Source organism: Micropterus dolomieu, linkage group LG16 (genome assembly GCF_021292245.1).
Source record: "Micropterus dolomieu isolate WLL.071019.BEF.003 ecotype Adirondacks linkage group LG16, ASM2129224v1, whole genome shotgun sequence".
Lineage (NCBI taxonomy): Eukaryota > Metazoa > Chordata > Actinopteri > Centrarchiformes > Centrarchidae > Micropterus > Micropterus dolomieu.
This window is the reverse complement of record NC_060165.1, coordinates 20025242-20037669: the sequence shown is the minus strand read 5'-3', so window position 1 is coordinate 20037669 and position 12428 is coordinate 20025242. Positions and strand designations below refer to the sequence as shown.

Sequence of the window (12428 nt, the reverse complement as noted above, 5' to 3'; positions counted from 1 at the left end):
ACAACAGGACAATGACCCTAAACACACCTCCAAATTGTGCAAGAACTATTTAGAGCAGAAGCAGGCAGCTGGTATTCTATCGGTAATGGAGTGGCCAGCGCAGTCACCAGATCTGAACCCCATTGAGCTGTTGTGGGAGCAGCTTGACCGTATGGTACGCAAGAAGTGCCCATCCAACCAATCCAACTTGTGGGAGCTGCTTCTGGAAGCGTGGGGTGCAATTTCTCCAGATTACCTCAACAAATTAACAGCTAGAATGCCAAAGGTCTGCAATGCTGTAATTGCTGCAAATGGAGGATTCTTTGACGAAAGCGAAGTTTGATGTAAAAAAGATCTTATTTCAAATACAAATCATTATTTCTAACCTTGTCAATGTCTTGACTCCATTTTCTATTCATTTCACAACGTATGGTGGTGAATAAGTGTGACTTTTCAGGAAAACACAAAATTGTTTGGGTGACCCCAAACTTTTGAACGGTAGTGTATATACTTTTTTTAAAAAGTTAAATGCTGTTGAAGCTTCTGTGATCAAGTAGATTTTATGTGTTATTTGTTTGTTTATCCACTAACACACACACGTTTACTGTGTTCCTCTATAATTTCAGATTAAAGACTTCCTCTCCTACCTTCAGCCAGTCAACATCTACCCCAGTGTTATCCCTATTGGTCAGACACTGACAGAGGTTACACAGATGTGAGTGAAGTATTATTTATTTTTTATTTTATCATTTAAGTCTCCATCTTAAATTATTAAAATTAATCTGCAACTATTTGGTTAATCGAATAATAATTCTTCAAGAAAAAACACCAAAAATTCCCTGGTTCTTAATTGGGAGGGACTTTTCTTTGTCTTCTGTTACAGTCAAGTGATAACTGACTTGATAATTTTTAAAGTTCTCCACATGGGGGGGGGGAATAAAACATCAATAAAAATCTTTTGATGTGAGATAACATTTAATGAGTGATACCACAGAAATTTAATAAATGTGATCGGTTTGTGCACAAAGTTGGTGTATTGATAACTATGATGATTGCTAATAATTTAATAACATTGTGTGTTTGAGCAGGTTGAAGCTGATGTGCAGGAACCATTCTGAAAATGCAGCGCCCATATACAAACCTTTGGGAGTCCTCAAACGCACCATGGTTGAGCGACCTAAATATGGTGAGAGACACACACACACACACACACACACACACAGAACAACACACACACACACACACACACACACACACAGATACAGTAACCATAACAGGTGCACTGCGCTAAAACACATCTGTAATACTGTCACTGTGATGCTTGTTTACAGGTCAATAAAATGTGAAGCTGAAGGTTCTACTCTCCGTACATATATAGTTTCTTCTTTACAAATGTTTTAGATCATATGCAAAGGCAGGGGTCGGTCTGTACCCTGCAGTTTTGAGAGTGCCACCATTTGAAAGATAGATGAATAAATAAAAAGGTATAAATGAATTTAAGTATTGTCTCAAAGGGCCCCAGCAAAGGTCACTTACAAGAAGCACCATAAAGAAAGTTAAGAGCATTTGAGATGAGGTTAGGGACGCTCCACAATCTGATAGTCCTTTAAAGAGCTAAGTTAACGTAGCTGCTAATGTCTTTGCACTTCGTAGTTTTGGTCCGTTCTGGTCTTTCTGTTTATCTTTGTGTAGAACAAACTTTGCCTGCTACTCCGTGTTGTATGAGCCATACGTCTTATTAGAAAGAGCAACTTTAATTAATTTAATTTGCTTTAATTAGTATTTCTGGCAACTGGTTTGCACATGCAATACATTGATTATTTTATAAACTACTTTTTAGATTTACTGAATTCTAATTGTTGTCTTTTGCGCAAGTATTGAACTTGGTATTTTTTAAGCCACATACATCCAACTTAAAAGACATATTGGAATGATAAGATAAGAATCATTTCAGATTAGGAATATATTTAATATTTTAAAATAATTAATTCAGATGTATGAAAGATGACATTTTAGGGGTAGATATTTGACTTTTGATCTTTTTGATGTAGGTTTTTGACTCTTGATCAATATTAGCTTTGTAAATTAACAAACAACTTTATCACTTGTCAGCATGTGTTAGTAAAGTATTAACTGTTTGTTTTTCTCTGCTCAGATCCAGACAGCGATGACGAGCTGTTTGATGGGCTCGACCTGGCACCAGTGAGGAAGAAGATGGGGCTGAACCAAGAAATAAAAAATGGTGCAGAAATATTTTAACTTCCTATGTCTCTTCTTTTTTAGGTTCCTAATATGGACTGATTATTATTTAGTGAACCATTGATTTTCTTTTTCATCTGTGTCTCTTAGTGAAAGCTCAGAGTCCTCAGAAAACAGCGCCTCCTGTGTCCGTGGAGGAGTCTTTTCCTGTGACGGTCACCGACACGCAGTCTGTTGCACGCAACTATGTGGACTGCACTGAATCCAATGATGAAGAGGAAGATAATGAGGAGGAGGATCAGCAGCAGGAGGAGGAGAACGGCGGGGGGGATACAAAACGGATGAAGGATGTGATCAGGCCAATAAAGGACACTGAGGATACAGAGAAAAAGAATACTGAGCTAGAAGGACCTGCTTCCTCTAATCCTCCGAAATGGGAGGACTTCTTCACCACAGAGACGCTGACTGACAGCCAGAACAGCCTCAACAGCCAATTACAATCCTGCTGCTCTTGTCCGAGCCCCTCCCCCTCCAGAATGACTGGTTCACAGACCCCAGAACTGTTCAGCGATGAAGAAAAAACCCCCGACAACGATGGAGACTTCAGTCTGACCCTGTCCGCCTCTCTGTCAAATCATTCCTCACAGAACCAGGACTCCTATTTACCCGACACCTTGATTCTGCAACCAGAGCAGCGGGAGCGGGAACAAGGAGACTTGGGGACCAATGCTGCGTCTCAGAAGAAGGAGAGCAACGTACAGAAGGTCCAATCAGAGCTGGAGGAGACCTCAGAGTCTCAGGTGTCATCGGACTTTGATATTCCCTGCACACCAGAGTCAAAAATGCCACAACCGGATGAGCTGTCGCAGTTGTACAGGAAGCTGGCGTCAGGAGAGGAAGTGGCAATCAGAAAGCGGGACTGAAAAAGGGAATGTGGCTCACGAAAACTGACTTTAACATTCCTGTTTGTCCACAGTAAAGCTCCTAGGCTGTGGACAAGATGCAAAAGAGTATGAATAAACCCTCTATGCATTCAGACTGTGAGCATTATAGTTGATGGGTCTCTGTTCTTAGAGATTTAGGTTGAATTTATGCAGCCAATTGGCCAATCATAACTGTTCACTACTTCTGCACATTATGTTTTTTAGTAAACATAGCCAGTTAGCAAGTGATTAAAATAGCCTTAAACCTCTTTTTTTTTTTTTTGGCCACGTAAGTTGATGCGTCTGTACGTTGATACTGCAAATTTGTAACCGTTTATTTGGAGTCATGTTTCCTGCCACTTAGTAGATTTCAGTCCAATGTTCACTCTCCTTTTGGATCTTACTTTGGTCTCCATTAACTCCAGAAAAAATGTCAGGCTCTTTTAGCTGCTAAATGTTCCACTTTCTTCACCAGCTAGTCTCTAATCTGCATTTTAATGTATATAAATTAAATTTCTTTGGCTGGAAAGCTAAATTGACTTAAACTGAGACTGACAGTATGCTCACAGTATGAATACATGGTTACCTCACCTATATGCTACAAGATTTATTGTTTATGTGTCATAAACACATAATGAGCTTCTATAATACCTCACATGCCTACAAGTGACGGCGTTCTTCTCAAGCTTCAGTCAAACCTCCAAACCACGTAAACCTCAGTATGTAAAGCAACTAATACACACACTTCATTCCACTACACTTTACCTTCACCTGTGCCCTACATGCATTTATGCACCTGTGTACCTCACTGCTGACTTTCCCTTTTTGTTGACAGTTTGTGGTTTGTTCTGCTAAACGCTTCCTTGTGAAGTGGATCAAATGATGTAAAGAAGATGCAGTTTTGTAAAACCAAATTAAATGTATTTAATTTCAACTAAAGAGCATATTATTAGTTTGTCTATACTAATGAAAACCTCTTTAAATACTCAAACTGGCAGATATTGACTTATTTTGGATAACATTCTGTACATTTCAAATGATGCTCATGAATAATATTCCTGAGCCTTCAGAAACCCAGATCACGTTCTCATGCAGCATCCACAAACACACATTCAGATCTGTTTTAAAAAAAAGACAGATCTTTATCTTTTCACAAATATTATTTATATATATATATATATATATATATATATATATATATATATATATATATAGAGAGAGAGAGAGAGAGAGATATAGATATATATATAGATATATATATATATATAGAGAGAGAGAGAGAGAGAGATATAGATATATATATAGATATAGATATCAGAGACTGCAGCCTGTGTGCAACATTATATAGTTGGTTTTTAACAACTTCCAAACCAACCAATTGAGATTCTGGCGTCATTGGTGGTTTCACCATCATTAAAGGTAAATGACAGCAGACTATCTTTTATTTACGTACATGCAGCTGTAATTTGTTAACTGTGTAAGTGTCCTCAGGGGAACACGATTCACTGACCTCATCTCACAGCAGGAGCCAGTTTGTGTCCTGGAGGGCCAGTCTGCATAGGAAGCATCAACTTCACATGTGACGCTGTACCTTGACTTGTTGTACAGTGGCCTTATGCTTGACAGAAGGTGACACTACAGAAACTTTAGTGCCACCCTCGGGTAACTTGGTGGTGGGGAATGAAATCTTCGGGCCATTCGCCGCTTTGATGCACAGGAAAAATGCACAACAGAAAGACACTTGTAGTACACACACAGCCACCAGTCAGCTCAGTAACTATCTATGTAACAGAGGCTGCAGGGGAGGGGGTTGGGGGGGGGGGCGGCTCCGGTGAGAATTACTAAGCTTGTCAATTAGAGAGGCGTCACTTGGTTTTATTTTCGTTTGCCAACTTTTGAATTGAACCTCAAACTGAGTATTTTTTTGTTTGCTTACTGGGATATAGAAAAGGAGTTTTTTTTCACGAAAGTTGGACTCGTGGAGATTTGAACTGAGATAAGGACTCATTAATTGGTGGTTGAACTGTGGGGTTTGTATTGAGTGCTTACTGTAGCCTATAATATACTGTGGTGAACTTAGTTTTTCTTGTTGTCTGCAGGGAGGCCGACCTGATGATATATCATATTATTTAATGCCATGACTTGACTCTCAAATTATCTTTCTCATATATTTAAATTTGATATTTCTTCTCCACCATTGCACATAATAATAATTCATGCATCACCTAAATTTCATCGTAACACAGGCCTGACCCACAAGAAAGAACAGTGCATGTTTTATCTAATATTGTGTTGGTCATACTATACACTGATTTATTGCTTTTCCATTTTAAATAATACAGAAGGTAAAGAGCTTAAAAATTAATTGCATCTTAAATCTCAACTGCAATTGCAAAAAAAATAGTTTATTTCCCAAAATCATTCAACCCTAGTTCTTATTAACACAACAAAGCAAATGTCCTTCACATAGGTCAAAAAACTTAATCTTTATACATCGTGTGGTTGTTTTGCTTGAGTATGCTCGAGTTAGATGTGAAAATATAACCTTTTTAAGAGTTTAAGAGCGTTTATAAGATTTATTATTGTCAACAAATCCTGTTAAAAGATCACAACAAACAATGAAATTACTTCCTTAACTAGGCACCAAGACCACTGGTTCCTGCTAAAGATACAAATCTTTAAAAACAACTCATAAATATATACTTTCATTCTTAAAGGTATTTGGGACAGCAGGACGGTGTTGTGGGATTGAGTCAAAATAATGTGTGTTCATGGTCATGAAAGAATATGTCACCCAGTGCACCCAGCCATTGATGTGTTTTTAATAGTTTTGGATAGACAAACAATACATGGCCAATTCATTGTTGGTTTTTGGTCTTTTTATGGGATTTTTTGACTCAATATCACCAGATGCCTCCTTTTTATATGTTTTATATGTACTCCTGCTTGATATTCAAACCTTAAATTAGCATTTCTCACCCTCGACAAGCAAGCACAGCGTCTCTGCCATTTTTTGTGTTAATAAGCTGATATAGATTCACCTGCTGCTGACACTTCCTTAAGCAGTTACACAACATGCAGCCAATAAGGCCAAGTGAAATGCACCCTGTGGAGTCCTCTGATGAAGTCTAGAGACGAATTAAAAATCTGCAGCCTCCTGGTTCTTCACGCAGGGATCAAAACGCCTTCATCTTAGTAAACAGCCCTGTTTTAGGTTGACATCTGCTTCCATACAAGCAGCGCTGAGAGAGGAGATTGGCTCCACTGGGTGCAGCTGTTTCCCATTTCAGATTTAATGGGTTGCTGATGACAAAAGTGAGGACCTGAAGAGCGCCGGAAGGGTTTCTTCTTCTTCTTTTTCTTCTTCTTCTTCTTCTCGTCACTCGACAAACTCCCTGCTGCCATATCATTCTTCTGTAGCACCTTTCAGTGCAGAAAAGACAGCGGAATAATCATTTAGTGTTATTCTTAAAAGAAAAATTCTTATGCATTTAACTGGGTAAAACTGATTAAATTAATAACACAACATGAGGTAGACAAATGTGCACATTAAAAAGACATTGCTCTTAATGAACTAATTGACTTAAAAAACACATCAAAATATAATTACAATTATTAAACTATTGTTGAAATTAGTCATTTTGAAGCCTGAAACAAACAAAAACCAGTGGTGGACTAAAGTACTCTACTAAAGTACAAATTAGAGGAATTTCTACTTTAGTTGAGTATTTTCTTTTCATGCCTCTTTCTACTTCTACTCCAACTCCACTACATCTCAGAGAGAAATATTGTACTTTTTACTTCACTACATTTATCAGACAGCTTAGGTTATTAGCTACTTTACTAAGTAAGATTTTTACACATAAACATATGGAAGAGTTTTAAAAATAGTGACATTTTATTATCAAACTATCCAACAGTTAATACAAGTACAGCTAAAACCATTAGCTGATTGACAGAAATTTAATTTGCAACTATGATAATAATCATTTTTAAATGTCATGTTAGCAACCCTTGACAATCATAACCATATGAGAGTACTTTTTACTTTTGATACTGAATTTAGGTATTTTTAAAAGCTCATACTTTTGTACTTTGACTGAAGTAGAAATTGTTATTGAAGACTTAGAGTAATATTTTGCAAGGGTATATGTACTTTTAATGAAGGATTTGTGTACTTAGTCAACCACTGACAGAAACACTGGTGTGGTCCTTTAACTGCAAACTTGACATCATAGCACTCATTAATGAAAAGGCAGAGAAAAACTGGAGGAGGTCGTCGCACACAAACACACAGAGAGACAAGCTCAGACCTGGTTCTTCATTAAAAATTAGAGGCCGTTCCCCCACAGCGGCTTCCTGAGGGATGAGTCTCTCTCACTCTCTGTGGAGGACAGTTTCATTAATTAACACACACACAATGAATATTAAATTAAATGTAATTGTCACACTAACAACATATAAAACACATATACAGTCCTTACTTGCATACACAAACTCAAACACATGCAGTGATCATCAGTGTTTTCTCTCTCCCATGCTCTCGTGACCCTTGAGACTCAACAGGAAATTGAGGCTGTGCGTGTGTGGGGGTTATTGGGAATTTGATATGTAGAAGTGTACTCTCGTGTAAGCATGCTGGTTCACACCAAATGGGCAAAAGTCTTGGTTTTACCCAGATTTACATGGACTGATTTGTGCTAGTTCCATGTCTGTGTGCCTTTTGAGGGTGTTTTCAAACCAAACATATGGTTTGTCTGAATCAGAGGAGTCAGATCTTACTAAATATCGAGTTCAGGTCAGACCTCAATCATGGATGTATCAAGAGAGCTGGATAAGTTCATCCATATAAGCCATCGCTAAGCTTTGCCAAAAATCTCCTGCCATCAAAAAACATTTTCTCCATAGACCCATTATAAAAGAGATGTCTGTAAAACAGTTGACAGGACACCTGAAACTTCAAACAAGGTCCACTATTACTCTTTTACGTCTTATTTTTGAGAAAAACCTTCCCAGAGCCTAGAAAAGTGGACATCCTAATGTTAGGATTAGCGGGAACACCAGTGCAAACCGGAAGTAGAAAACTTTTTTGGCTTATAAACTCAACAGACAATTTTCATTCAAACAAATGGGTGTTGTCTACTAAGTTCAATATCCAGTTTGTATAACACATCTATGACCTGGATTCTTTCTCAGGCCCGATGTTAGCAACTGCTGCTTAGCCCTGCATGCACAGCGCATCTAAGCTTAGCCCAGAGATTGGAAGCAGGGGGAAACTGCTTACTACAGCAAACAACTGCTACTATTAGAAACAAACATATATATATATATATATATATACAGTACATATATTTTCATAGCACCTTAAAAAAATTCGGCTATGTGTGCTTCAGTATTGTAGCATTTCACAGATCAGATGGAGCAGCACTGCGTTGTGACAGAAATAAAGGGGGAATAATCTGACGTGAAGTTAGATGAAGAAAAAATCAGCAAAAGCAAAGCAGCCCAAGACTAACACTAGAGGCTGTCGAAGGGGGAGACGAGATATTAAATGAGTGAATAAGAAGACCCGTGAAGAAAGGCTGACTAACTTGTGCAACAGGTCTGTTGTATTGTAAGTACAAAAATATGTTGAAAATGTAAAAACAAATCTCTTCCTACGAGTGGTTCTGCATGAGGCCTGATGAAAATTTGCTCTTGCTGAGCAGTAGAGAAGGATTTTCATTAGTATTTTGACTCTGCTCTGCACTTCTAGAGGGGAAAATATAACATTTAATATGTGGCATGATGTGCCAATTTGTTATTTTTTAATTAACCAGGAGTAAAAGACTCAGTAAGATTAAAAATCTCTTTTTCAGGAGTGTCCAGACCAAGACAGGCACTAGCACTAACAACACAGCTTAGTCACAAGACAAACAGAAAACTATTTAAAATGAAAACTAAAACAATAATGATAGAATTATAAGATTTCAAACCATTCTTCAGCTCCTGAAGATTCAGGTGATTTTGCAAATAATTTCAAGCTGAGGAAGCGTTAAACACCCTTTTTCCCATTTAAGAACGGACTTTGGAGAAAGTTAATAGAAATAAATCCTGGAAGCTTAGATATAAACTTTCTATGCTTTTTTTTTGTAGGATATAGATCTATAAGTAAGAAGGAAGCAGTCCAAGAAGAAGTCCTTAAAATAAGAATATACCAATGATTATGTCTACGGGTGGGACAAGGCAGACCATCAAACCCTGTCATTCAAGGGGAAATGGTAAATGACAGCTTTTTAAATCTCAGAGCTCCATAGTAGACATGAATACACAGCAGAAGTATGTGTAGGCATTGTGAAGATGCATGTATATAGTCCAGCACCGACATAAAGGTGCCAGCAACAGGTCTTCTTTTGGCTTTGAAGGAAAAGCAAGACTTGTTTCTAAATTAAAGAAAACTATTTCAACTTCTGTTTTTTCAGCAGTTGCTGAATATGAGGCTGAAATGAGAGAGAGTCGTCAATTATAATTCCATTATTGATATGCTTAATCAATCTCAGAGCCCTGAGAAGTGGTGCTTTAGAAAACATCAACGTCACCATTCAAAGCGAGTTTCAAATCACACAGTGGAAAAAAGATAATAACTTTCAAACCAACAGTTCTGACTGCCCTATAATGATAAGCCTTTACTTCAATATTGCATATTGATCTTTTTGTGTGTGTGTGTGTGTGTGTGTGTGTGTGTGTGTGTGTGTGACCTCTGAGGGATCCAATCTGTACTTGAGGGATGTTGCTCAGGTCTGCAGGAAAGCCCACATACACACCTCCATAGTTCCTATATACACAAACATGTGCACAAATGTTACTCATGCTAATTAATATATTTTAGTGTTGTAGTTTATATCTTCTATACAGTATATGTGCAGTATTTGATGTATGTGTGTTAAATATACCGTATATAAACAGATATTACAAGTGTGAACAGTGTCAATCTGGATTGAAGGACTCACTGCCATTTGTCGTCTTCTGGCACACACTCTTCTGAACTGTCAACAAACATTCACACACACATTAAAACGCACTGTATGCATTGAAGTCGCTCTACGTAAACCTAAAACATCAGAGAAAGGTCAAACAACACTGACATGTTTTAACACATCAGAATATGTGTGTGTGTGTGTGTGTGTGTGTGTGTGTGTGTGTGTGTGTGTGTGTGTTTAAGTAAAATTAACTTACACCTTTGATGAAGACTCAGCAGGACCTGAAGTCACAAACAGTCAGATGTATGATATAAATAGCTGGCAAAGGTAAAAAAATTTTCCTACTGATTCACCATTATTTCTCAATTTAACTTATATTAATATATATAATATAAGTCTTACCAGGTTAATCCATCATTATTCATGTGTTAATTCATCATTTGACATTCAAGATTACGTAAATAACTGAAGTTATAAGGGTTCAGCCTCTGGGAAACATGAATGTATGCAAGAAATTTTACCCATTTTATTTTAATGTTTTCGTTGTGTTAAGATTGTTAAGTTTTTCCTGATGGTGGAACTAGATGAAAGATCAGGAGCCACCAAAATGCTTCAGATTTATCCTGGGGTGCTTGAATACCTGTAGCACAGTTAAGGATGTTTTAAGACCATTAACTTTCAGGATATCTTGTAATATGAGAAAGTTTTGGTCCTGACGGTTGTGCATTATGAAAGGTCACAAAACTCATTCACATTCATCCGCATAGGGAGCATTAAAGCAACAGTGGCCGCTGCGGTCACAATTAAAGGACAGTGAATACTAACATGTAGTGTGACAGTAGCACAAATAGAAAAGAGTCATAAAGTCAGTGAACTGCTTTAGTAATGTAAGTTATAAATCAATATCTGTCACCATTAGCTATTAACATTACATTACATTGTAAGAGCAAGATTGTGTTATTTCTGTATTTAAACGTCACATAGTCTCACTTTTATGTATACAGCATACTGCATGTACCAGTCTTAAACTCAATCTGGTAGGTTGATAATCTCATTTTATCTCGCCGTGCACCAAAGTTTTAGGGTTCTGATGTTGGTAATAATAGTCACAAAAACCTTTTGAACGCCCTTTTCTGCACCTGCAGGGTTAACAGTGGAGGAAGAAGTATTCATATCCTTTTGTAAAAGTACTAGTACCACTAAATCTCCACTACAAGAAAAAGTCCTGCGTTCACAACTTAAGTAAAAGTATGTAAGTATTATCATCAAAATATGCTAAAGTATCAAGTAAAATAAAATGTTCCTGATTAGTGTTTCAATATTATAAATAATGTTTTTGGATTAATGTTACTCCTGTATTAAAATGCATGTTGCATTTTTCTGCTGTAGTTTTTAAAGGTTGAGCTGATCATCTCCAACAAGTCAACTTGTCATGAGCAATGTTTTCAGCTTTGTGATGATGAGTTTTCCATCTTAGAGGAGGGGAGTGTGGGGGGTAACAGTTTATTTGGCTTAAGAAGAAGGAGAATTTCCTTAAAACCACAAAGGAACACACAATCCTGCAGTTTATCACAAACATTCAAACTCTAAATCACCAGATTTTGAGATACATGGTTTTCACTGGACAGGAAAAATTACAATATCTGCCTATTTGTAGTGAAGTAGAAGTATAAAGTTGCATAAAATGGAAAGTATAAGTATGTCGAATTGGTATTGAGTACATGTACTTTGTTACATTCCACCAGGGTGACTAGCAGTCTGCTAGTGACATGAAAAGTGACATTAACATGGCCGTGTAACATATTAATTGGGAGATACAGACTCTTATTTTTAGTCATTTTCAGAAAGGACTGTCTCCATTTACAATGTTCAACACAGTAGACAACTGAAACCTGAAAGGTGGCATATACAAAACATGAAACAGGTGCAGACTTAAAACAAGAAAATGAAGAAAATCACACACACAAAATGTAATCATCTTTATGTGTTTACATGAAATGAATATGGTCAAAAAATGACTGACTGGGCCTTTAACAGTATTATGTGACAGAAAAAGTTACTAAAATAACTTAGATACGCCTATCTATTATGTCTGTTTGCTGCTATGTAACTCAGATAAACAAAATGTTCTGCTGTTTCATGCACAAACATTCTTTGTGTTTCTCACCTGCAGTGCTGCTGCTGCTGTTGTTGTTGGTGTTAGGGGAGGAATTTCCACATCCCATCTCTCTCATCGGAGTCTATAAAAGCTCAGAGGAAGAGGAAGGAAAGAACAAACGAATGAGAGAAAAGAAGAAACAAAGAATAACATAAGCCGAAGGAGTGACAGGTTCGAAGAAATGAGTGAGGGTGAGGAGGAGAGACTGAA

The 12428-nt window shown here is 37.3% G+C and overlaps 2 protein-coding genes across 3 annotated transcripts in view; one reads left to right on the top strand and one right to left on the bottom strand.

Annotated features, from left to right (window-relative positions):
• Positions 1-4035, top strand: part of dclre1c (DNA cross-link repair 1C, PSO2 homolog (S. cerevisiae)) — a 9766-nt gene extending 5731 nt beyond the window's left edge. For both annotated transcript variants that reach the window (XM_046072307.1, XM_046072306.1), the window contains 4 exons: positions 606-694; positions 1068-1165; positions 2135-2221; positions 2329-4035. In XM_046072307.1, the coding sequence (XP_045928263.1) occupies positions 606-694; positions 1068-1165; positions 2135-2221; positions 2329-3101 (1047 nt within the window). In that variant the 3' untranslated portion in view covers positions 3102-4035. The remainder of the gene's footprint in view (positions 1-605; positions 695-1067; positions 1166-2134; positions 2222-2328) is intronic.
• A 1622-nt stretch (positions 4036-5657) lies between these two features.
• On the bottom strand, positions 5658-12428 carry LOC123984998 (overexpressed in colon carcinoma 1 protein homolog). Its single transcript, XM_046072309.1, has 6 exons — positions 12228-12428; positions 10317-10341; positions 10091-10126; positions 9839-9915; positions 7415-7485; positions 5658-6524 (listed from the first exon to the last, which is right to left on the bottom strand). The coding sequence occupies exons 1-5, from the start codon at positions 12292-12294 to the stop codon at positions 7433-7435; spliced, it is 258 nt and encodes an 85-aa protein (XP_045928265.1). The 5' UTR covers positions 12295-12428; the 3' UTR covers positions 5658-6524; positions 7415-7432.